The following is a 26,447-nucleotide window of genomic DNA, read 5'->3' as shown; positions in this document are numbered from 1 at the left end:
CAGCAAATGCAGTTTACATTTATATTGTACTGATTTTTTGTGTTTGCCTTTGTCCTCTCTTATAGGACTCTGAGAGTGTCTCATTGTCTTTAATTATGTCTACGAGGCACAAGACAGCAGTCAACATCTGCTCTATTGTTTACTTGGTTTACATATAGCTTTGATGGGTTATTAAACAATCTATTTTTCAAACCGAAAACAGAGAAACCAGCCGAACCCATATTATGGCATTTTGTAAAGACCCATTATGCAATTAGCACTTGGGATTTGTGCAAAGCTGGTGATTCACCCAAATAAACATCCCTTTATTCTGATAGCTCCTCTTGGCTTTGTGAAAAATATCAATTTCTCAAAAAATAAAATCACATTTCCTCCTTAATCATGTAGCATGCCAAGGAGATGATGTTACTATGAGGGATGGATCCTTCACTTTTTATATCAGAAAAAGAGCAACTCTCCAAAATAATGATGTCTTTAATTCAAGCCAGCAATTACTATATTACATAAGACAACTAGAGGCTTACACATAAGACAGATTTTTGAGAGTTCATCTGATCCTATGGGAGAAGAGATATGCTGTTTTTAACCATTTATAAAATGTTCCGTATACTTCATGATCTATTTATGAAAGATGTATCGAGTTGTCTATAGCAAAGTGTGTGACATCCATAATGATTAAATCAGACCTCATCCCTTCACTTAAGTAATTGGTTAATAATTAATTCACTTGCTCATTCATTCAACAAATATTTATTTAGCCTCTGCTCTGCCTCGGAAATTGGGTTAGTCACCGAGGGTACATAGACAAGGAAACCAACTTCATTTTCCTTCATGGAGCTTACAGGCTTCTGGGAAAGGCAGGTAATAACCAGGCACCCATTGTACAAATTTGTATTGCAAGTTGTGGTAAATGCTCTGAAAGAAGAAAAAAAAACGTCAGGTCCACAAGAAATAGTGGGAGTTGCATTCGGGGATGAGGAGAGCTGTCTGTGAGGAAGTGGGCAGAGATGAAGAAAGTGGGCAGAGGTGGGGATTGGGGTGGCAGAGAGCAGGCCTACTGAGGCAGAAGGTGTGTATGCTGGCCCGACCATGGCCAGAGGTTCATAGGAAACTGAGCTGAAGCCAGTGAGCCCAGAGCACAACGGTTGGAGTGAAGGGAAAGAGGCAGAAGAACCACAGTGGCTTAGAAGCACTGATGAGGGTGGGGGTGGGGGGTGGATTTCATTCCAAAAGGAATTATTTTTTTTTTAAATTTTTATTTATTTATGATAGTCACAGAGAGAGAGAGAGAGAGAGAGAGAGAGAGAGAGAGGCAAGACATAGGCAGAGGGAGAAGCAGGCTCCATGCACCGGGAGCCTGATGTGGGATTCGATCCCGGGTCTCCAGGATCGCGCCCTGGGCCAAAGGCAAGCGCCAAACCACTGCGCCACCCAGGGATCCCCCCAAAAGGAATTAAAAGGGGGAGAGAAATAATGGTAAGAGCTCTAAGCAGAGAACAACTATCATTGAACTTAGCCTTTAAACAGACCAGTTTGGCTGTTTTGTGGAGAATAGATTAGAGAGGGACAAGATTGAAAGCCTGGCCCAGGTAGGAGGCCACAGCAATAATTCAAGGTGCGCCACGGTGGTCGCTTGGTCTGGGAGTTGCCAGAAGAGATGGACAGGAGCAGAAGTTTTGAAAAACAAGCCTGATACTCTCTGCGGCACCCCTTCATCCCCCAAATCCGGTGTTTAGGCAAAGGAGAACCAATGGAATGTGCTGGAGGGGACGTCTGGGGGCTTTGGTGAGGATGGTGACGTCTCAGGAGGGACTGACCTGGATGCACGGGGCTTCATTCAAGAGAATTACAGGCCAGTTTCAGCAGATGTCAGGCCAAAGATCCCCGATGTTACTTGGCCAGAGCTCAGAATCTCAGCAGTTGGTCTTGCACATTGTTTGGTAGTAGAGTTACCACATGCAAAGTCATATCCCAGCTCCGCAGTAGGTCTCTCACAGCCTAGCAACAAACTTCCAATATGATGGGTGAGGGGCGGGGAGAGCCAGTGTGAAGAAGTGCCCCCACCTGCCACCTCCAGGAAAGGGAGTACAGGAGGTAAACACATTCTCATAGGTGTCAGGCAAAACTGGCTTTGAATCGTAAAATCATCACGGATCTTATGAACCCCTGACCAGCTACTGGGACAGATTTCTTCACTTATCTGAAGCTGAGTTTCCACATTTGTGAAGTAGAGGTGATAACAGGACTAGTAACATAGGGTTGTTGTGAATATGGCATGAGGTGGTTTGTAGAACACCTGGCAAAGTGCTCAGCCAATGGAAAGAGCCAGAGAAATACTTTTATACTGGCAGTGGTGATGATGCTGGTGAAGGTGGTGTGGTGGTGCTGGCGGGGGAGGCAGTGATAACAGTGTTACTGATGATGGTGGAAGTGACAAAGGAGGTGTGCTGGCGGTGGTGAGGATGACGTTTGTGGACGGCAGGGATGTTGATTAGAGCGCAGCACAGTAGTCTCATACCGGAACACCTGAATTCGGAGGTGCTCCCAATCTGCCACTTGCCATCTGTGTGCCCTCATGTCCAGGGACTTAACTTTTCTTTGTTTCAGTTTTCTCATCTGTAAAATGGGGATGATGATATTCATTGTTGGTCATCGTGATGACTACAAAGTTGCCATTTGTAAAAAAAAAAAAAAAAAAAGGCACAGCATTTGCTCTAAGAAACAAACTCTCCAATGAGCAGAGAGTGTTTATTGAATAACAAGCTGGCACAGAGTACAGCCCTTAAAAAAAGGAGGTACCTAGTGGCTTCTGGTCTGCTTCTTTATTCTTGATTTTGCTTTTCATAGTGAGCAGGAAGGCCGTCTTCCCCTTTCCTCCACTGCCAGACCCACCCCCTTCGCTCCATGTGTTCCGAGTATAACAGGTGTGTGGTAAGCCAGAGTTCTGGCAGAGTGTAACATGAAAAAGACTCCCAGTAATTATAAAAATAACAACAAGGGCTGCTTAGTGAGGTAGGCAGATGAGCACACCACTAGCCAGAATGATAAATAGCGCCTGCAAATGTTAGGTCCCAGTGGGAGTGTGGGAACATATGGGGATAAACCACACTAAAAGTTGGGCATCATTGGTAAGTTTAAACGGGTAAGGAAGGCCACTCCGGAGCCAAGTTTTTTTTTTTTTTTCTTTTTTTATCCTAATTTTAAACCCTTCAGTTCCCTTTTGTCCCTTTGTTCTATTTTGGTCCTAAAAAGAGCATTCATCTTTGAGGCCAGCCATGGAGTCTCCAAGGAAGTGAGGTCTGGGTGGTAATCCTAAAACAAACAGGCACCCTGGAATCTGTGAATTTCCACACTAAACTCTATTCGGTATTCTTGGGGGAGATGCAAAAGAACACAGTAAATACTTCATGGAATGCTGACTTGTTCAGATCTGTCATAGGTGGGTGTGCAGAAAAACGAGTACCTAAAAAACCAACCAGCTCAGTGAGTTTATGAGCATGTGTAGAAAGGGGAAACCGATTTCTCCACCAAATATTATTTCAAAAGAAGAGATAGGGACAGTGGTAGGTTGATTTCAGGTTGATATTTCTTTTTCTGGGTCTGAATATAGTTCTGAGATTGTGTAGTCTGTGTTGGCATGGCTCTGCAACAGTGGGATTTCTCCGGAAGGATATCTTGGAATTCTTGTTAACGGCCCATGCAGTTTTTTTCTAGGACTCACTTAGGGAAGGTTTCAGCACGGAGGCAGTGTTTATAATGCAGGCACCTGATTATTGGTGCTAGCTCCTCTATAGGTTTCCAGGATTCCTTTCTTAGCCAGTACATCAACATCCTTGGTGATGCAAAGCATGCAGAGGAAAGAAAATAGGATTTGGAAGCAGGCAGGCAGACATGGCCTTTGGCTATGGGCCTCCCACCCAACTAGCCAGGAATGATGTAAACCATGTTATGCCTCCTCATCTGGAGAACGGGGCAGTTATGAGGACCAACACCAGAGAATTATTAAAAGATTAAAAGAGTTAGTCTTTGAAAGAGCTTATGATGGCATTTGGCCCTTAGAAAGATCTATAAACGTGTTTGTTTAAAAACAGAAGCCAAAGGTATCTTCTGTTGACTTCCTTTTGTGCACGTGCGTGTCTACTGTTCTTACCATCGCTATTGAATTAGTTCAGAATCTATTAGTTGCAAGGAACAGAAACCCAACTCAACCTAGCTTAAGCAACTATGGGAATTTACTGATCAATGCAGCTGGAATGCTTGGGGTCAACCAGCGAGCAATAAGTGAGTCGTCACTTAAATACCTGGCATTCGTGTAAACAGAGGTGACCATGCTAAAATATAACCACCATGCGTGAAGCTCCTGAAAGTGGACCCAAGCGCGAGGAATATTGTTAGCACATGGCTACATGACTTAGTGTACTCTCCATGACAGCCTTGAAAGGAAGTATTATTACCTCTAAATTTATGAGTGAATTGAGATTCAGAGAGGTTAAGTAATTTGCCTAGGGCAACAATGCCAGGAAGCGTCAGATCCAGAATTTGAACCTAACTTTAGTATGGCCCCAGGATTCTGAGTTCCTAGCCAACAGGTCACATTGCTTTTATTATAAAATAAATAAAATAAAATAAAATAAAAATAATAAATAAAATAAAATAAGATAATAAAAACAACAAATAAGCAAGCTTGCTTTTTATTAGTCAGGTTGAGATCAGCCAAAAAAACATAAATAGATTTTTTTAAATGTGTCTTTCCTGGAGAGGTAGCACACCCGTTGAATACATGACTCTGGAGCCAGACTCGCCGCTCACAGGGTATGAGATCTTGAGCAAGTTCCCTAACCTCTCCGTGTCTCAGTAACACAGGGATAATAACAGGACTTTCCGTATAAGATCGCGATGAGGATGAAATGAGTGGATACATGATGCGGTGAGAAAGTATCTAGCAAATGCTAAATGCTACGTATGGTACGGTTTGCCGAGCAAGATATATTTAAAGAAAGGTCGTCATATGTATCAGAAAGGAAATGAGGTCACTTAGGGTGGTTCCTCTTTTGATGTTCCCACAGTGTCCCAGAGGGCACTGCTAATCTGGGAAGCCGAGAAGCCCACCTGTCAGAGGCACTCTTGCCACCAGCTGCCTGGCCATGACATGGCGAGGAAACCATTTGCAGCGGTCAGCCCCTTGGCCCGTCCTCACAGATGCTCAGCTGTGCGCTTGGCCCAGCTCGGCGCTGGGGCCCAACCACTCAGTCTCGCCTGCAAGCGCAGACTGCAGAGTCTCTGAAAATGCAAGCACATGCTTCCTACCTCTCTGTTGTCCCCCAACGCTGGTTCTGGTGGGAGCCTTGCCATGCTTCCCACCAGCTCACTGGTCTGATAGTATCTGTCGCCTGGCCTGGAGCTGGAGGCAAAAGCCTCAGCAGAGAAAGCCAGGCCCCAACTTGGGAGAACCGCTCATATCGGGACAGGAGAGCTGAGGGTGGGAGTTGATTCCACAGTGTCTGACTTGGTTTTGCGTTGTGGAATGCCTCAGCACTTCCCCCAGCTGTTTGACCTTCTTGCCTTTCTGCAAACCTCATCCCTGTCAAGTTGCGGTGAGAGTCCTCCGAGCGGCCGGTAGACATCCTCAAAGTCACAGTGCCAGTAAGCACGTCAGGATGATTCCATGGGAGGCCAGTCACCTGAACTGTCACCGCGAGCCCGACTTCAGGGATTCTGACTCCATCCATGCCTTTCCTTTGGCGAAAGCACAGCACACATTGGCCATACACTTCAACATTTGATAGAGATCCGGGGGCTCCTCGAGGGTCCCCGGGATGAGTGTCAGAGGGGCCTTCAATCCCCTGTAATGATATGGAAAATTTTGTGAGTTATGTACTATTTTCTGGAATGAAGGCCAAATTCTCAGAGTGGTCCATGCATCAGATATATGAGTTAAGAACCACCCCTTTGGGGGCAGCCCGGGTGGCTCAGCAGTTTAGTGCTGCCTTCGGCCCAGGGCGTGATCCTGGAGTCCTGGGATCGAGTCCCACATCAGGCTCCCTGCATGGAGCCTGCTTCTCCCCCTGCCTGTGTCTCTGCCTCTCTCCCTGTCTCTCATGAATAAATAAATAAAATCTTAAAAAAAAAAGAAGAACAATTAGAAAAAGAACCACCCCTTTGCCCCAGAAGAGGCATTATTAATATGGGACAGAGCCAAGGATAAGCCCGCCCCAGAGGTTGAGATGGTGCTTCAGCTACAGCACTCCTTCTCCTAGGTCACCCTCCTCTCTTTCCTCCACCCACACTTGCTTTTCGCTGCTGTTCCCATGTGACCAGCCCATTTCCCTGTGCCTTGAACCTCCTCTGCTTGGGGGTGTTTCCCCATTCCCTGAAGTCTTGGAGCAGCGGAGGCCAGCCCTCCCCAAGCCTCCAAGTGCCATCTAGCTCTCTGTACTGGCTTTGGGTGTGTCTTCCCTCTGCCTCCAGTGCCTACTGGGGTGGTTGAGATGGCGTGAGGTGCTGAGGGTGAAGGAGATAAGGAGGGCACTCAGCATGACTTTTGTCCTGGCCAGCATTTCTTAGAATACTTACATGGGGTCACATGCCAGAAAGGGGCTTCACCGAGTAATCAGCAACCAGGGCCCAGCAGACCTCGTTCAAACTACAGCTCCTCGTTTACCAGCCTTATTTCCTTTGTCATTCACTTCACCTCTCAGTGCTTCAGTTCTCTCGTCTCTAATGTAAGAAACCTAACAGAATCGATTTCAGAGGATAAGCAGAGGGAGCGAATGTGATGAAATTGGTGCAGTATCTGGCACAAAGTAAGCATCGAGTATTTGTTCAAATGGTGGAACTGTGATGATGATGAGGATGTTGATGATGATGATGATGAAGAAGATGGTGATGATGAAGATGAGGAAGTAGAAGGGAAAAAAGGAGGAGTAAAGCACTTTGCACATGATTGACAATTAATTCTCAATGGCCAGATATCACATAGCAAGATGAATACATGGATGGATGGGTGGATGATGGATGGATGGACAGATGGTCTGTTGGCCGTCTAATAATTTCTGGATCAAATAAGGTCAAACAGGTTTCTATTCTTTTATTCTTACAAGACCTCTCAGGGGCTTTACTGTGCTAATAAGGCATCATGAATCCCCAAGAGGGAGAGACTTCAGGCTGAATTTCTCCTACTTCTTTGGTCATGGGGTTCTTTTAACAAGGTAGCATCTTAGGAACCTTCTGTTACACAGAGCACATGGGGAGATGCCAGTCCAGGCGCTTAGTCACTAAGGAGAGAAGGATGCACGTAGAACTCAGGTGTCACAGCCAGTTCACAGGGAATAGAGTATGTGCATGGGGTTTGGGCAGAGAGGCCCAGTTATGAGTTCTGGAGATTGTGCTATTTGGAGTGTCGCTGTGCCCAGCTCCTGCAGGGACCTGCAGCACAGACGCAGAAGATACAGGGAAGGGTACAAAGCAAAATTCAGGGGAATGGCTGATTATCATCCCCAACTCTGAGAGTCCCTCGGGAGCATTTGTTTGCCTGAAGCGAGGTCAACAAATTCTCAAACCCAGTTGCCATTCATCCCAAGATAGGTCAAGGGTCGGTTCCTGAAGCATTGTTGATCTCAGCAGAGATGATGTGTGGGGTTGATATTCTTAGATTTGCTCATTCAGCCAGTCAGTCTGGCTTTCAGAGGAGAATCAGGTCAAGAAGCGCTTAATGAACCAAGAGGAGCCCGGTACTGCCTCTACCACTGGGGGTTCCAGTTTCTAATGATAATCAGCAGTCTCCTCACTTACAGGACCTACTGGAATTTTCTTTGTGCATCTGCAAAACCATTTTTGGAGGTAATAGGGTGACCCAGTGTCCCAGATTCAAAAGCACTATCTTCATCATCCCCACAAACCCTCGCTTAAAATTGAAATTCTCATATTTTGGTTCAGCACCATCTCTCCTATGTACAGAAGCCACACACACATCCTTGTTACCACCTGTGTCTCGATTTTTGGTTTGAGGTGTGGAAGGAGGAGGGAAGCTCTTATATAAGAAGGCACATGGCAGGTTAACTTTTGTAAGCACTGTTTTATTTAACCTATTAGAGGTTGAAAGGAGAAAGGATATTGATACTCCTGGTTTGGGGAAGGTCTGATTTGAGCTGGTTTGATCCTCCAGACCAGCTGTTGCTAATGCTGTTACCACTGCCACAGCTACCAGCACCCATTAAATGAGTGTCTGCTATGAGCCAGTCCCTCAGCTAAATGTCTGCGTGATATTCTTTCTTGAATCTCCAGACCACCTGTGAGTTATGGTTACTAACAATATTCTTATCTTTTAGATCATGAATCTGGGGCACAGAGAGGTTAGGCAATTTACACGAGAAGACACAGCTAGCACTTGGTAGAAACTAGGCTTTTCATATGGGCAGTATGGCTCAGTGTGAGCTCTTAACTACTATGATCTGGTGCTTTTGCAAGAGGGGAGCCAGGAGAGGCAAGGAGTGTCAGACCGTGAGGGAATAGTGGTGTCATGGTGAGATGGAATGCTTAGTAGGCATTGGTCATTCTTGTAAGAGCTTTCTATTCATTAACTCATTTACACGTATTAACCCAAACCAATCCATAAGAGGGGTTGGGATACAGCATCTCTTCCCAGGATGTCACTTACCCAGTTGGATCGGTCCCCCACTGAAGATTCATAGGCAGTGGCTATAACTTGAGGAGCATCTGGTCCATGTCTCAGTACATCCTACCCACAGTCTGTGGAAGCTTTTCCTGTGGAGGATCTTGCCTCCCTGGGAATCAGCCTGATGCTTTTGGTGTCCCCTCTGCTGGGAATGGTGGGAACTCATCTGTCTGTCCCCAGCATCAGGACCAGAACATTATGTAGCATCTCAGGGAGTTTACTTCTAGGTAAATTGTCCATGCAAAGTAAAGCCCTTCCATGTTATTCTCGCCTGCTTTGGATGGGGTTTGAATGCACGTCTGGGTGGTGAGTGGAGTTTGTCAACTTTGCCCCAAGTTGTTGCCCTGGAGTGGTCACTCTTGATGATGGAGCAAGTAGTAGGGGCATTTGGAAGGGAAAACTAAAAAAAAAAAAAAAAAAAAAAAAAGGAAGGGAAGGGAAGGGAAGGGAAGGGAAGGGAAGGGAAGGGAAGGGAAGGGAAAACTAGCTCTTGGTAACTGACAAAGCACACATTTTGCAGCTTAAACTTGGATAAGTGACATAACCTCTCTGAACCCCCATCTCGTCCTGTGGATACCACTGGTGATTCTCAAGTGCTTACTGAGCATCTGCTCTATGTCCCAGTCCTGTGAAAAAGACACGAAAAAAAACAAAATTATCGAGGATGGGGGAGAAGAGATAAAATGGATCTTACCTGGATGTGGTCACCAGCCAGGTCTTTACCATCCTGGGACAAATCACTGCTGGTCTTCCAGGGGCCTAGAAGGCTAGGTCGTGAGTGCTGCAGAAGGTGGAGAGGCTGCCAGAGGAGCCAGCATGTGGCTGCTTTTTGACGTAGGGGGGCTGTCTTCAATAAGCAGCCAAGTGAGGGATAGAAAGGAGGCTCCAATAGAGACCTCGCTGTGGGTACTGGTGGGGCCCAGAGAAGGCAAATGTGACATATCACGGAGATGAGGAGAAAACAGTTTCATGCAGATACACTAAAGACCTGAGGAAAAAAATAAATAAAAATACACCAGACCTTTTTGATTACTTTCCAAGTGCCAGGAACACCCATGTATAACCAGATCATTCCACAGCAGCAGCCTGCCTGCGAAGAGGTGCAGGTGTTGAGTCACTTCACCCCCGAGGAGACTAGGGCTCAGGACTAAGATCTTATCCTAGATCAGACGCTCAAAGACAGCAGAACCAATATCCCAACTCAGCCTCTCCAACTTTGAGACTTAGGCTTTTTTTTTTTTTTTTTTACTATGCCGGGACCCTCCCCCGCTACCCTGGACATTTGAGACAAATTTAGAGATACAGGTAGTCCTCAGAGGTCTGGGGACCCCTGCAAACCCTCAGCTTGACTCACATTTTCCCAAAGCAGACATTCAGTCAGCCATTCTCCCAGGAAGCATTCTGGGAAACTTTGTTTATCTGGTCACCACCTCATAGTCATCGGTTGAACATGTATGAATGGCAGGCTTCTTCATTTGAGCCACTCTACCTCCCAGAGGAGCAGTCACACTTTACAGGGTTCTCATACCTTGCTAGGGTGATTCCAGAACATAGGTGATGGTGTAGCTCATGCTGCCGGGTATCATGGGGAAGGTTTTGCAGAACATGTAACATTGCAAGTTTGAATTGGAAGAAAAGGAGGAAGGAAGGAAGGAAGGAAGGAAGGAAGGAAGGAAGGAAGGAAGAAGAAAGAAAGAAAGAAAGAAAGAAAGAAAGAAAGAAAGAAAGAAAGAAAAAGAAAAAGAAAAATGGAAGAACGAATAGTTCTGCATAGCAGGCCAGATTGTACAGAGGCTGGGATCTATAAAAGTGTATGGCAAAGGCACCTTGCCAGACTGATTTGCAGAAAAAAAAAAGTGATTTGTAGAAGGAAGGACAGGGTGTATTAGAGGATGAATCTGGAAAAATAAAGGTTAGGAATATCATAAAGGGCCTTGAATACTGTAGGAAACTGTCTCTTCCCCAACTCGGCCTGGAAATGGGGTGGTGGTATGAGTGGGTCCATGTTCCGCATGGATCCATATTGTCATATAAACACTGTCAATATCCAAATGATCGACAGTGCAATTAATATTGTCAGAGAAACATTCTGTTTTATGCTTTTTGTTCCGTTCTGTTTCAATGGTCCACAAGTGGCAGCTAACCCTTGGCTTCTTTTCAGGTGGCAGGTAAAGAATGGTGGAGACAGTCTCACAGAGTCTGATTCTCCTGCTCTATGGGGGAGGCAGATTCTTCCTAGACTTCAGGGATTATTGGTATGAGGAAATGTGGCCCAACATTTCTAGATCTTCCAGGTTTTCAAGAGATACTACTATTGATCTAAATTTTACATGAGACACCTCCATTTAAAAATATCACCTCTCTTTTACACAATGCAGACAAACCATCATCGTCATCATCATCAACACCTTCCTCTTCCTCCCCTTCATCCTCCTACCCAGCCTGGATTTGGTCCACAAGGTTGCAATTGGCTCTGTTGACCAACAGAATCCATACAGCAGGAACTGGTCTCTGAGCGCTGTCTTCTCCCCACCTCCAGCCGACATTTGTGATACTTTTTTCTTCTTCTACGTGAGTGTTTAAACTTTGGGTGGCTGCCACCCACAAAGGCTGGTGGCGAGCAGCGTAATCCACATGTTCACTCTCAGATGTGAGAGGGAGATGCAGCATCTGACCTCAGCAGAGGAGCCAGGAGGGGGAAAGAGAAGGGCAGTCTCTGAGAAAGCAGTGTCATCATGGAAGGTTGGGGAAAGAAGATGGAAGCTGGGATGGTTTTTTTGTTTGTTTGTTTATTTGGTTTTTGTTTGTTTGTATTTATTTATTTATTTATTTTTGAGAGTGAGGGTAAGATTGAACTATCAAAGCCTGGCTAAGACCCCCCCTCCAAAAAAAAAAAAAAAATCTCCTGATGGAAATCCTTGACACAGGGAAGATCAACAGGACTAGCACCAAGGAAGTGAAAGAAAAAATCAAGAAGCACATGGGGAAGCAGAGGGCAACCAAAAAAGGAGGATATATTTGCTACTATATTGAAGTCTGACTTCCAGAGCCTTAATTAAATAATTAAAATATATGTGCTCAATTAGGGGTCAGCAAACCATGGTTTGTGAGCCAAACCTAGCCCATTACCCATTTTATAACCCTCAAGCTTAGAATGGTTGTTAGACCTTTTCAAGAGGGGGAGAAAATCAAGAGAAGACTATCTCATGACAGGTGAAAATTACAGGAAATTCAAATTTCAGTGTTTGTTTCCGCATTATAAATGGTTTCATGTGACAGTAGCAATTTTGAGTGGTTACAGCAAAGAGCTGAGGTCCTCAACACCTGAGCTATTTATCATCTGCCCATTTATAGAAACAAGTTGCCCTCCTGCCTGGGATGGCCATAGCAAATATTGATGCACAGCCCTTCCCTTGAATTCTGTGTTTCTGAGGCCTACCTGTGTCTCCTAGCCACTGCTCCCCCGATCTCTGCTTTATTCTTTTATTCTGCATTTTCAAAGTCCCTCCAAAACAAGCAAAAGAAAACAAAACCAAAAAAAAAACATGAGCTTAATACCACACACTAGACGCTGGAGAGCCAACCATTTATCAGGAGTCGTGCACCGAGCCGGTGGTTGAGGAGGGACGCACAGAAGGTGATGTCTGCCTTTTAGCAGAGGGAGTGGATGTAAGAAAAAAGAATTATGGTCTAGGAATACTGGGTGCTTCTTGTTTGGAAAAACAGAACCTGTGTTCAGAAAAAGAGGTTTTACTGAAGGATTGTCATTAAATGTTATGTTTTATGACTGCACAAAGTTTTCGAGGTGGGTTTGGAACAAGGATATGTTCAATTCAAACAGTTCCAAAAGCAAAATTGCTACAGATTTTACAGGACAGTAATATATGAATGTAAAATCAGAATCAGAAACAATGTGGATAGCGGCTGTTAGGATTGGAGGTGGTCAGGACACGAAGACTGGAACACAAATACACAGGCAGTAAAAGCCAACACAACCGACAGAGGCCCACCTCTTCTTCGTCTTTGAGCTTCCTGGCGGTCAAAATAAAGAGTCACAAAACAATGAGCCCTTCTCTAAGAGACAGGAGGAAATGGATGCTCCTCATGCAGAACCAGCAAAAACTTCTGTTCCGTGCGGACTTCTTGAAAAGCAGAAAGGCAATGCCCTCTCTGCAAAGGATAATAGCCATGTGTCTATATGCCCCATGTATAATGCATTTCTCATTTCTCTCCGAACCCATCAGGTTCTTTAACCAAAACAACGTATACAGTAATAAACACAATGATCCTTCGTATTTATGGAACTCTGTGCCTCCCAAAACACTCCTGTAGTTTTGCTCTCCGGAGTTGTCTTGGGGAAGAGCAAGTGCGTATTGTCACCTCTGTTCTAGTTTTAGGAAACTAAGTATCTAAATGTGTAAGTTTCTGGACTCTGTGACCAAATTATTTCCTGTCTCCTCCTCCAATGGTCTTTGCATGCTATAACCGGGAGGAGGCATAATCCAGTCAGGCCCAGCCCTTAACAGAGTGACCAACAGCCCTCCCATCCCGGGAAGCTGGCGCGTGGCGATGCCTCTGTCCTCCCTGGTAACTTCTCAGAAGCGCGGTGTTGAAAGTCATAGTCAAAAGCTAAAGTTAGAAACAGTATCAGGCTGTTAAGTAAGAGGGGTCAACTTGCAGCTGTTACTGGAGCTTTCTGAATTGTAACAGTGTGGCCACTTTGATACACGAGAATCAATTACAGAGAAACCTTGTCAAGATGGCCAAAATTCAGCCTTAAATAATTGAATTCTCTGCCAAACGCTGTCCACTGTCGTTATCTAGAAATGTAATTATGCAGCTAAATCAAGCAACTAAAATTAGTGTAGTGTAAAAACACCTTGGCTATCTAAAAGTGGAGGAATTGACATTTGGATTTAGAAAAAGCCAATAGTTGAATATGTTTTGCGGTGTCTGAAGCGCCCTGAGTTTCTACAAAATCTATATCCTGTGTCCTGCTTAGAGTTAGAGGTGGAATGTGGCGCGCGGATGTTTGGTTTGAAGCTGATTTCCAGTGATCCCTGGGCCTTCGGCGTTAGCTGAGCGGACTGGCTTTGTCTGTTCCCCATCCCTGCTCTCGAAACCGGGGAGCTCTCCACCGGCCCCCGTGCCTTCCCGCTACAAGTGACAATTTGAACGTATCTGCACCATTGATCTGAGGCCAGAGATGTGTCCATACCGACCGCTGGGACAAGAACAGGAAACACGGGATGAGACTGGCTGATGGCCTACAGTATTGTACAGAGGGCATCATGCCAAGGACTTGGTCATGCAACCCTATGAGGTATGGTCTGTTATTATTCCATTTTCCAGGTGAGGAGACCGAGGCTCAGAGGCTCGGCCTGGGAGCAAACAATCCAGCTAGTGTGAGCCCCCTTACCTGTTGTGTTTGCCTGGACCTGATAGTAGTTCAGACAGTTCCCAGAATAAGGGACATAGCCCATGTCAATAACTTCATTCATTCTCTGTGCTTAGCACCCTCTGCAAATGTTAGCTGGTATGATTATTGGACTGTTTGTGCAGATTTCCCCTTTAAAATTAAAACCAGGGCAGCCCAGGTGGCTCAGCAGTTTAGCGCTGCCTTCAGCCCAGGATATGATCCTGGAGACCCGGGGTTGAGTCCTGCGTCTGGCTCCCTGCATGGAGCGTGCTTCTCCCTCTGCCTGTGTCTCTGCCTCTCTCTCTCTTTCTCTCCTCTCTTGTGAATAAATAAATTAAATTAAAAAATAAAAAGAAAATAAATAAAAATAAAAATAAAAATAAAACCAGAGAGAGGGAGAGAGAGAGGGGGACACAAACTATACTATCACCCTAGCTTCTCTTGGATCAGGACCAAAGGCTGCCCACATTAACCTCCTTGAGTTTTAAGTGGCAACTGATAATCATATCAATTTACGTGCTCAGTATTTCTCTCTACAAAGCCCATCTGGACTCTGTCCTTTGCCTTTTGTCCAAATTCTTTGGAAGAGCCCAAATCCTATAGCCGGACTACCTCTCTCTCTCCCTGTCATTTGGTTGGTCTCTCTCTCTCTCTCTCTCTCTCTGAGAAGTAAATTAATGAAGAGTATTTGGTTAGTCATGTTAGGCAAGCCGTTCCCAAAATAGCACCTTCCATTTTGGTAGCTTCAACTCTGCAGCTGCTGTTTCTCCTCGTCGTCTGGGAAGAAAACTTTCACATTAAGAGTTGCTGATGCGGATTTTCTTTCTTTCCCCCTCTCGGCGTTGATGAGCGCTTGGCTCCTGACAGAAGCGATTTGGCTCTCAGCTTTGTAGTTCGGAAGAAGTTGGGTCTATAGATTTTCCCCTCACTCTCCATTGATGTGTTGAGCTTCAGAGGGAATAATACCTTCACGTAAAGCATGTTGCCTTCTCAAGGAGTCCTCCTGCATCCCTATGGCGTGCCTATGATCGTTCCAGCAGCCCCCTACTTCCCCGGACTGATCCAGGTAATTCAAGGCCACTGCCAGCAAGCAACTTAACTCCAGAGCGCTCAGAGTAATAATTGGAATTTTTATGGTTGAGAAAGCAAACACTTTTAATACAGGAAAAAGCCCTCGTGTAGTCAGTGGGAAGACAGTAGGAAATCAAAAAGATGGATCACCCTAATCTGGCTATTGACATCTCTCATGGCTGAATAAATGGTGTAGTTGAGCTATATTTGCTTGTATTGATCTGGGTGCTGTTTAACATTCATGCCTTTGCTTCAGGAGGTTGACCACAGGGCAAAGGATTTGCTCTCCTTCCCAGCTTTCTGAGGGACTCAGTCTCCCAGAGCAGATCATGAGGCAAAGTAACTTATCATGAGGTGACTTGGTTAAGAGCTTGAACCCAGGAAATAGAAAAGGCATGAAATATGCATCAATTCATATGTTTGCCTTCACATGGATTGGCTATTTTCATAGAGGCCCTCCCCCCCTCCACCCCCGCCGAACCCGACCTGGGTTGAGGGGTGGCATCGAGGCGAAAAGGAACACTCTGTTGATGGTTAATTTATGAAGTTGAGCGATTATTCTAAGAATCCCTTACCAGCTGCTTACATCTTAATGATGGCAAGAAAGTGGAGGATTGAAATGTGTGTTGGTTTTACTTTTAAGGCTATTAATTCTGTGCGGGGAGAACCATCTAACCAATAAGGTACTTGGGATATTTTTTCCCCCTTACCATAAGTTTGTCTTTTTAAACAAGCGTTGGCTTCTGGGTGGGTGTATGTCTGAAGTTCTCTGTGGAAAGCTAACATCGAGTAAATGACAGAGTCTGTACATCGTGGGGAACCCAGATGGTTAGGTGGTTGTTGTTTGTTGGTTATTTGTTTGAGAACAGCCATCCCTTTGTAATGAATCCTGTATCGCGTTTTTACCGGCAAGGAAAACGAAATGTCTTTTGTGTTTCCTGCACCTTTTCACCTTCATTCTTGTCCCCTGCACTTCCGGATAGATTTCAAAATCCTGCAATACCCTAATTAAAATTTCTGGGGAGGGTTCTGGTCAAATACATTTCCCCCGCTTTTCTGGATGGTTCTTGTGAACTTTAAGAACTTCAGTGATTTGAGACATGCAGGGATGATTCTAAATACTAACAGAACATTTTATCATCCTAGATTTATGGCCTCTGCTCAGTTTGGAAACTCCTGTATTATATGTGAGAAATGAGTGGACCATCTGGAGAATGGTCCTTCACAACATGGAAATTATTCCGTCTTCCCTGGCATAAGCAGGTCCGTGGAGCACACATGGGGCCTGAAGCAGGAGTCCATGGCAAACTGGAAGGCCTTTGGCTTCTATTGGAAACTTGGGGTGAAGGTCGGCTGTTGGAGTTTTGTCAGACCCTCTGCTGCCCTGTCCGATAAATAATTACAAGCAAATCGTGCCCTTCACTCTATGCTGATTGATGCTGAAATTGCTTTTGAAAGTTCTCATAAGTTCCTGTTATAGATTAAGTGCCGGTGTAGGAAAAATAGTGGCACCCACTGAAATGGGTGAATGTAATCAGGCTTAATGGACTTCAGAGCTTGTTGGGAATTAAATAACTATCGATTTGCTGGAATGTTGCTGTCATTACGAAATGCCACTCTGGACGTATTACCCCAATGATAGATGAGGAGACACGCAGGCCAGCTGAGAAATTGGGGAGGCCCTATTTCTTCCTCCTTTGCAGAGTGTTTTGAGAAACATACCCAGTTATTTTTGGAAGGGACAAGTGATTTTACTTGCAGATCTTAGCCCTATCATACTTTGTTTTCCCAAGTGACACTTCTGGTAACTAGTTACCCATAAGTCAGGAGAGCAGTGCAGCGGGGAGCCTCTAGACCAGCTGCTGTGACATATTCATCTCCTTCCTCTCCCAATCCCCTGGAACACACTGAAATGCTATGGCTAGAAAGAGACTAGCTTCATTTCTGGTTTGCTGAGAGAGCCTGTTATTTACCCATTGGCGTCAAGAAACTTAAATCACTCCATTGCAGTAACATTTGCAGGGGAGGAAGAGCAGCTCAAAGAGAGAAAAATTGTAACACACACACACACACACACACACACACACACACACACACACACACCTTCCAGCTGGGGCTTCTGACACCAGCTGTCCTGAATCCCAGCAGGCTGTATCAGCTTGCTTACCAATTCCTTGACCTTGTGTTTTTGTTTTTGTTTTTTTTTTTTTTTTACCAACTCTTCAAGAATTGCAGGAGCTTTCCCATAGGGAAGTAAGGTGCCACCCGCACCTTAATAATGTCATCAGCAAGACATTAAAGTGATCCAAAATAGTGTGCGTACTCCATCATCGGTAGTTAGTTCACTGTGACTGGAGATATGCAAACAGAGTTGTAGTGGCCACTTGACAGGGTTGTTGGATCAGAGTTTGAGATTCCTCCCAAGATCTTTCCAACCTCAAGAGCCAACAATTCTGTGGCAGAAGAACTTCTGTTTCATAATTCTTTCAAGTGCCACTTTTTTTATTCATAGTAGCCTTGCCCTGTTTTGCTCTACTCAGTTGAAGAAAAAAATAATTGACCAGACATCATCACAGGCTTTAAGAGAGCATCATCTTGGTCTGGCAAAAACAGAGAGTGGAGCTGTTTTCCACTAATTCTAGGGCTTGTTATTCAACAGGGTCTTTTGTTCCAGGAGTGGATCCAATAGTTACAATGAGCCCCACCTGCCATCCCTCGGGAGAGCCAGAATTGTTACCATCTTGGATTTCCTAACCAGCCCCCTCCATCTCATGTCTAAACTTGTTGAATGTTTAGCAAGGTAGATGTTTCTCCTTCCATCCATGCAGAGAATTCCAGAATGGCCATGTGGGATTGAGCTGAACAGTTGGGACAGTTTCATGGGTAGTTAGAAGCAGAAGAGGAAAAGAGTAGTATTACCAAGTGCATTGTATAAACATCACTCCTTTCCTTTAGTATGGATCTCAATCTCAGAATCTTTGGATAAAAGGGAATAATGTATGTCCCTATCGAACCTCTTTATGTACTTTAAATGTTCAACAATACCTTGAATGATTGATGAGCTGTATGATCTGAGAACAAAGAAGGTCTGACAAGTCAGTTGTCAATCGGTCTTGAATCCAGAAGTTGCCAAGATGACTTAGACAAGCCATAGACCATGGCCGCACAAGACTAAACGACATCAGAGAACAGTGGCTTAGTAAGTGATTAGTCTGTTTGGTTAGCATTTAGGTCTAATGAGCCCTTGGCTCTGGGTTGTGAGTTCAGATGTGTACTCCTCGCTATAGATATCTGCCAAAAGGTCTGCCCTTTGACCATATGTGGCCGGATCATTCTCCACACTGGGGCAGGTACGCCCCATCCCATCTAGGTATTATAGATAATGGATCAAAAGACTATTTTTCCTACATGGAAGACAGTAGAAACAGCACAAATGTGTTAATTTAGTGATTCCTTCACTCCTAACGTGTTTTATATCAGGCACTGCTCTGGATACCCAGGACACTAAAGTGATAGTTACAGCCACAGACCTGTAGGTTCACAGCCCATGAAATCGAGAACACTAGATAAACACAAAGCTGACACTGCAAGGAAAGCATTAGAAAAGAATGACAGGGAATAATTATTGAGTATTTTCTCTCAGCCAGGTGCTGTGCTAAACACTTAGATATATTGCCTCGATTTGTTATTACAAAACCTTAACATGGGGTACTATTGGCCTACCATCCCTTATCTGTAATTTTAAATTCCAAAAAGCTCTGTAAATCAGGGTTTTTAGGAGGGGGAGTTTGGCACCAAAACTCATTTGGGAAGCAAAATTGACCTGAAACGATGTGTGCCTATTTATAGACTTTCTATATCCCACTTGGTGTGAATATTCATATATTTTGCGACAGGGACATTTATGTGTTTGATTTCAGAGTGTTGTCCCAGACCCTACTGAGGGTGTTACATAATCAGTGTTCCCACTGAACTACCTTTCTGAAAAAGACAATTCCCCACCCCATCCCCCATAAAAATTTGAATTTCAAAATACAGATGACCCCAAAGGTCTCAGATAAAGAATCACAGTCCTGCATTATGATGCCTCTTTTGCATACAAAGAACCTGAAACTGACACTCCAGTAAGGTAACTTGTCCAAGGTCACAGGAATGTCAGTGACAGAGCTGAGATTTGGATCAGGTATGTTGGGCCAGAGCCTTCCCTCTTCACCAGCCTACTGTTGAGGTGGATCCTTGGGAATTCATAGGAAAACACATGAGACACGGGGTAGGTGGAGGTCTCTTTGAGTAGGGAAGAGGGCGGTTAAAAGGGTAAGGTGGCATTGGAGTTGAGCTGTAAAGCACCAGCAGGCATCAACTGGGAAGCGAAGGAGAAAGCTCTTCCTAGCAGAGCAGAGCACCTTGCAGAATTCGTGGTGTTGGGGTGATGTGTCGAGATAGAGCTTCAGTATCTTCCCCATCCCATTGGCACTGTGGAATTTGACATCGTTTAAGCATAGGACTCAAAAGTCAAAAGATATAGGTCAAAAGGAGCTACAAGGATCTCAGAAATGAAAATTTCTGAGTGCTCCACTTGCAAATGGGCTCTGGAACACTCTTCTGTGAATCCAGCAGGTGAGTATCCGCTTTCCTGGATTTGAGTCCTGAGCACTCTTTGCCATCTTTTCTGTATGTTTTCTAACTCAACATCACAGAGTAGATGGTGGCAGAGAAAGGCTGATTGGTGCCCCCCCTCATAGGGATGAGGATGGTATAAGCAAACCCCTGTACTCTGGATTTCCAAGCAGGGATCGGCACCGTTGAATGTGGTGACGTAGTTCATGACAGATCTGCATACACGTTTGCAGTGATGCCAGGAACTGCCAAAGTGCTGCTTCTGACGGTGGCCCAAGAATAACCATCCCCACAGGAAGGTAGGGGAACATGTAAAGAACTCGCAGGTCATTTAGATACACTTTTGGATACACCTAAAAGACGTAAACTTGTTTTGGTCTGTGGCTGATATCACAGGGGCTGCCCTGCGATGTTATCTATATGTTTGGAGTATCTGCTGATCGGGAAAGACATCAGAACGTACACCTGCTATAAATGCTAGTGGTGTCATTTACTTCGAGGCAACTCCATCTTAGTCACTAAGTGACTTTTCTCTACTGCCAAAGAGGCCGTGTCAACAGCAGACTAAATTAAAGAGTCAGGGAGGTGGCGAGGAGAATTTGGAGTCAAACGGGTCCGGGTTGATATATTGGCCCTGGCATTTACTAAGCGTGTGGCCTTGGGCTTGTCAATTAACCTCTCTAAGGCTGTTTGCTCAGCTACAAAATGAAAGCAGGAATACCTGTCTTGCAAGGTGGTTGTGAGCTTTAAATGTGATTCATTTCCTCATTCAGCAATTATTTACTGAGCACCTACTGTACGTCAGTCTGTGAAGTAGAAGATGGTGATGAGGCAGGATAGAAGACACACAAGACCCCTTTCAACATGAAGCTTACATCCTAATACGTAGGAAAGATCTGATACTATCTATCTACCTACCTACCTACCTACCTACCATCCATATAGTAGGGTAGATGTTTATTCTGCATTATTTGAGGGAAAGAGAAAGAGTATGGAAGAGAGAGAGAGAGAGAGAGACAGAGAGACAGAGAGAGAGGCATGATGAATCTTTATTCAGGACTCTTTTATTCATAAGCAACAAAAATCTAATTTGTATTGGCTATAGGGGAAAAAGAAGGCAATCCAGCTTCAGGCACAGTTGAATTCAGAGGCTCCAACAAACCCGGTCATGTGTCTCCACAACCCCACAGTGGTTGTCTTTTCCTGGTCTTTGTTCACAAGCACACCACATCCAAGTGGTGGCAAAAATGGTGACCAAGCAACTCCTGGCTTGGATCCCAACCCATCTTCACAAGTCTCTTCCGCAAAAGTTCCACATAGCAGTCTCCTCGTCTTATCTTGTAAACCGTGCCCACCCCCAAAGCAATCATCTGGACTCACTGCTCATGTTGGAGCTGCAAGGGGCTGTAGTCCTCCCAGACTGAGCTGTAAGGGGCTGTGGATAGATGGGGGAAAAAAATGAGTTCTCTTCTCAACATGGAGTGCTGGACAGGAAAATACCAGGTTCTCATGGTCAGCAATCCTAGCTGAAGCTATTACAGAAATCCAGGCATGTGTTTTCTCCTCTGAACCCCGCACACACCCTCTCCAGGGAAGGAAGTGTGGGATCCTGATCTTAATTATCCTCTTTGCCTGATGCCAGTGGTCCTACTCACCAGGCAGTTAGCTGTCATCGAGAGCACCTTGCTTCTCCATTAATGATCAGACATATCGAAGTAGGATATGGCAATTTTATTCGGTGTTAGCCCACCCAAATTAATCACAGTACTGTCTCCCACAACAAAATGGTCTGTTTGGAGCATTCCCACTATTTTCCAGGTGAGGACACCAGGCATGGTCTAGGGAAGTCAAGACAGTCTGCTAAGGACATTTAGTGACAGCATAACTGAAGCCAAGATTGGGCTTCTCAGGCAACAACATCATTTCTCTTCTATTAGCAATACATACACGAATAAATATATAAAGAAAGGAAAACCAAAGCCTTCCAGTTAAGTTTGAAATAATGTGGATGGTCCATCGTTCCAAAGAACTTCGGAGATGCTACCGACTTGCCCTGTACTGTTTTCTAGAAATGCACTTTTTTTTTTTAATTAAAAGATTAAAGGGACACTGTCAATCTCTTCTGATTAATATCAGTCCTATAAAAAGGATGTGTTTCTGCAGCAACCATCTGTCATTTTGATCATTTTAAAGGCATGCTATATCAGCAAGTCTGCTTTTTATAATACGTTGGCATGGGACAAGCAGAGCTGGAGAAACTTGTGGATTTCACACTCCACTTTGCTGCTTTGGTGTTCAGCAATCTGAGCCTTTGATGGGGAAGCAGAGCCCCCTCCCTGTCTTTTAAAGGTTGTTTTGGGTAAGTGTTTTCCCCGGCTGATTTATGACAGAGATACTCACCCCTATTTATGTTTCTCTCACGTCTAAAGATAGTTCCATCACACATGCATCCCACCAGCATGCAAGCAGCCCGTGCGTCCACTTGATTAACTGCTGAACCTTAAGAGGTGTCCAGAAATATTGAACTCAGTACTCCTCAGGTCTTTTCTTGTCAGCAGCTCCTGCAAATGCCCGGTTCCTAGCTTGAGCCCTTTGGGTTGTAAGACCCAAGTCTAAGACCCAGTCTCATGGGGATCCCTGGGTAGCTCAGCAGTTTGGTGCCTGCCTTTGGCCCAGGGCGCAATCCTGGAGTCCCGGGATGGAGTCCCACGTCCGGACTCCATCCTCCTTGTGTGTGGCTCCTGCATGGAGCTTGCTTCTCCCTCCTCCTGTGTCTCTACCTCTCTCTCTCTCTCTCTATGTCTATCATAAATAAATAAATAAATAAATAAATAAATAAATCTTAAAAAAAAAAAAAAAAGACCCAGTCTCTGTCCTCAGAAGTAGCATACATGACGACACTAATGGCAGGAGAATCAGAAGTTAATCACAACTGCTTAAAGTTAGAACTCAGTAGAGTCTCAACCCCACTCAGCCGCGGAGTAGGAGTAGGTCTTTACCACTGTTGGTAGCTTACGCGGTCAAGATGGATTTTCCTACAGTCCCAGGAAGATGGCTCTCTATGGATAGTTTTTCATCCTTCCCAAAGGACAGGGTTTCTGGTGTGTTCCTGGAGGCAAAGGGTAGAGTTTTTTGTTTGCTTGGTTTTTTGTTTTTTTTTGTTTTTTGCTTTTCTGAGGAAGAAGGGTGACAGCAAGAATTGTGTCTCTGAAGCCGAGGCCAGTTCTGTCCTATCCTACCTTGTGTGTGGCTCTGAGTAGTGCAGTGAGTTCAGCATGTCATGCTGGGGGAAGAGGGTGGCCTCCCTCAGCTGTTACTGTTCCTTCCACTTTCTAATCTGCCCTGGCTCCTAGAGGTGGGGAGCATTTGGGAGAGGCAGTCAGCTCGTGCATTACAGGGTGTTCTCACAGAGTGCTCTCTGTAGAGCTATTTCTTCTTATTTCATGAGGGGGTTTAGATCAGAGAGTTTAGAGTGTCGGATTTAGACCAGGGGAACCTGAACCTGGCCATGACCTTCTCCTGGTGACTTGGGGCAAGTTGCTGGACCTCTCTCAGCCTCCCCTTGCTCATCTATAAAACAGGAGTGATATGCCATATTCTCTACCTCTCAAAGTCAAAGTCAGAAATAAAAGTGTGCAGAAAAGGACCACACCCGAGGCCTTTGCACTACAACCATAATGCTATTCAGGCAGCATGACATAATGCCAGGGTCTGGGCGCCCCACTCAGACCAATCTGAGCAGGCATCTTGGCCTCTGTCTGAGGTGGGGTTTCCCTTTCTGAGCTCCTATTGTCTCAACTTGACAGTGGGGGACAGTCTCACTTACTCCAGGAGGGAGTCCTGAAAATGTGATGAGATGACACTTGCAAAGCATGGAGAACAGCCCCTGCTCTCTGTGGGCACTTCATTATGGATGGCCAACATCGCTTGCTGCCATGGTTTTTCTCATGATATCCTGGGTGGCTGCACTTTCTTTTTGATATGAAGATGCTCTAGGTTTGGGGGTGAGGAGGCACATTTGTATCTCTCTGTTCCCTCTCAGTGCAGATTCTCAACAACCAGGGACATGCATTTTGGTGCAGCTGGTTAGAGTAGGGTGCCATTGGGGAAGGCTGTGGAGGAGAGAGAGTGAGCAAGCAAGAGAGAGAAAAACAATACCATCCTGTGGTTTGACCAGGGAATGTGGCCAGGCACAGCCCATGGCCTTGGGTTGTATCAAACTCCCAGCCCTTCTCATTCCCCAAGTCAATGGCCTGGGAAGCTGGGGCTTCTGGTCACACACAAAGCAGCATGAAAAAGGCCTCCCTTGTACTGAATTCTTGTCCAAATCTTTGTCCTCTGGCTCCAGTAGGACTTATGGGGCTGGAAGTAGAGCTGGCTGAGAGGAGTGGACTTTGAAGAGGGGAAGAGAGGCCCATCCCCTCCCCTCCATGTGGCCATAGCCTGCTGGGGACACACTCTTTGGGACCACCCACACCCCTGTTCCATGCAGCTCTTAGCACACTGTGGGCGCTTAATAAATGTTAAATAATAAGAATAGCTCCCATCTGTCAGCACCCGGTGGCAGGGAGGAGTGTGAGTGCAAGACTGCCGACTGGCACCGGGCAGCTTGCTGGGAGCCTTCGGGGAAGAACACGGCTCCCAGTCACTTCCAGGACCGCCTTTACCGGTGTGTTCTCCAGGCCTGCTACGGTCAGCGTGCGGGCAGGCTGGTCAGCGGTGTACCGCCCACCCCGGGCCCCGGACTGTGCATCAGAGGGCAGGGCCTGGTGAGCCCTGTGTTTACCAGCAGCCCCGGGTTTTCCGTGAGCAGCTGGATTTTGGAACTGGTGTTGCCCGACAACACAGGGGCTTTGTCGAGGTTTAAAAGGGGCGAAGGATCTGCCCTCTGAGCAGACAGTGTCATAAATTCATACTTCCGTCATTTTCTTGGAAGAAAAAGCCTACTGGGCTTTTCACATTTAGTTATAATAAAAACAACAGCAGCTGCTTATTTTCAGGCATTTACGAGGTACCAGGCAGTGTGTAAGGCATTTCACCTACGGTGTCTAAGTGAAGCGCTGTATTTGGGGGTGGGGGGGGGGGGAGAAGCAGGCTACAGGGACAATGTGGGGGTGTGGGCCCTGGAGCGGACCACCTGGCTCAGGTCCTGCCTCCACCCCCGTGACCTCGGACAAGGCTGCTCCCCTTTCTGGGCAGCAGTAACCCTGTTGGGTGGAGGTACCAAAGCATGTAAAGTTCACAGCACAGTGCCCGGCACGCGCAAAATACTCGGTTAACATATTAGTAGGTTTATGTCCAAGCGCAACTGCAATGCTAGGAGTTTATTTCCAAACATCACCAGAACTAACTATATAATAGAGGCAGTATTGAGTGTTGCCAGGTATATATAATAATAATATATGTTATATATATCTGGCGTATAATTATATAACATATAATATATGTGATGCATATATGAACACATATATGTATGTTATGTATTGGGTAAGAGTATGAGCTCTTGAGCTAGTCTGCTGCATTAGAATCTCAGCTTTGCCTCCTGAGGGAAATTCCTGAATTGTTTTGTACTGCAGGTTTCTCATCTGTAAAATGAACATATTAAAAGCACCTAAATCCATGCTTTGGTATCCTTCATTGCATAGGGACCATTATCAGAGTTGCTTTTGGGGATCAGATGTGTTAGTATTTGTAAGGTACCTATAATGGTACTTGGTATGTAGTAAGGCTCAATGAGAACAGAAATAATAAGGGGCGCCCTTATTAAGGGGGCTTAATAGCCCCCTGAGGCTCGGTCCATTAAGCATCCGACTCTTGATTTCAGCTCAGGTCGTGATCCCAGGGTCGTGGGATGGAGCCCCACATCTGGCTCCAGCCTGCTTCAGATCCTGCCCCCGCTCAACCTCACTCTCTTGTGCTCTCTCTCAAAATAGATAAATAAATACTTTAAAAAAAAGAATAGGGGATCCCTGGGTGGCTCAGCGGTTTAGCGTCTGCTGTCAGCCCAGGGCATGATCCTAGAGACCTGGGATCGAGTCCCACCTCGGCTCCCTGTGTGGCGCCTGCTTCTCCCTCTGCCTGTGTCTCTGCCTCTCTCTTCCTCTCTGTGTCTCTCATGTAATAAATAAATAATAATAAATAAATAAATAAATCTTAAAAAATAAAAAAAGAATAGAAATAATATAATAACAACATAATAAGGATTAGATAATATTACGTAACATATATTATGTGTGTATAGTAGTATGTATTACATATAATACACATATAAAATAGGTATTATATACACTTATCAGCTGCAATTATATGCTTTATAATTATTATATACTATTACATATAATTATACAATGATTCATTAAATAAAACGCAATTATATGTAATACTATGTTTCATAGAATTATATATAATGTATGATTATCATATATGTAACTATAATATATATGATTATATGATACTATATAATATAGTTAATAGCAATACTTTTATATTTACTATATTATAACTACATTCCTATTATTTCTGCTGTTGCTACTGCCGCCGGTCACTGCATCGGGTATTTTCCACAGGGTGTTTCTGCTGCTCTAAAGCATCTAGGAGGGCAGCCCCAGTGGCGCTGCAGTTTAGCGCCGCCTGCAGCCTAAGGTGTGATCCTGGACACCCTGGATC

At 45.0% G+C, this 26,447-nt stretch overlaps 1 protein-coding gene across 7 annotated transcripts in view; it reads left to right on the top strand.

Annotated features, from left to right (window-relative positions):
• The window catches only part of RBFOX1 (RNA binding fox-1 homolog 1), a 1,434,482-nt gene that overhangs the window by 1,080,406 nt on the left and 327,629 nt on the right, over positions 1-26,447 (top strand). The window contains exon 1 of one of the 7 annotated variants that reach the window (XM_041748017.1): positions 14,478-15,159. The exons of 5 other annotated variants lie outside the window; for them this stretch is intronic. In XM_041748017.1, the coding sequence (XP_041603951.1) occupies positions 15,073-15,159 (87 nt within the window). In that variant the 5' untranslated portion in view covers positions 14,478-15,072. Of the gene's footprint in view, positions 1-14,477; positions 15,160-26,447 lie in introns of those variants that run through there. One more of the 7 variants, XM_041748022.1, reaches the window with a different exon arrangement.

This window comes from Vulpes lagopus, chromosome 3 (assembly GCF_018345385.1).
Source record: "Vulpes lagopus strain Blue_001 chromosome 3, ASM1834538v1, whole genome shotgun sequence".
NCBI classification, from domain to species: Eukaryota; Metazoa; Chordata; class Mammalia; order Carnivora; family Canidae; genus Vulpes; species Vulpes lagopus.
This window is presented reverse-complemented; position numbering and strand designations above follow the sequence as displayed.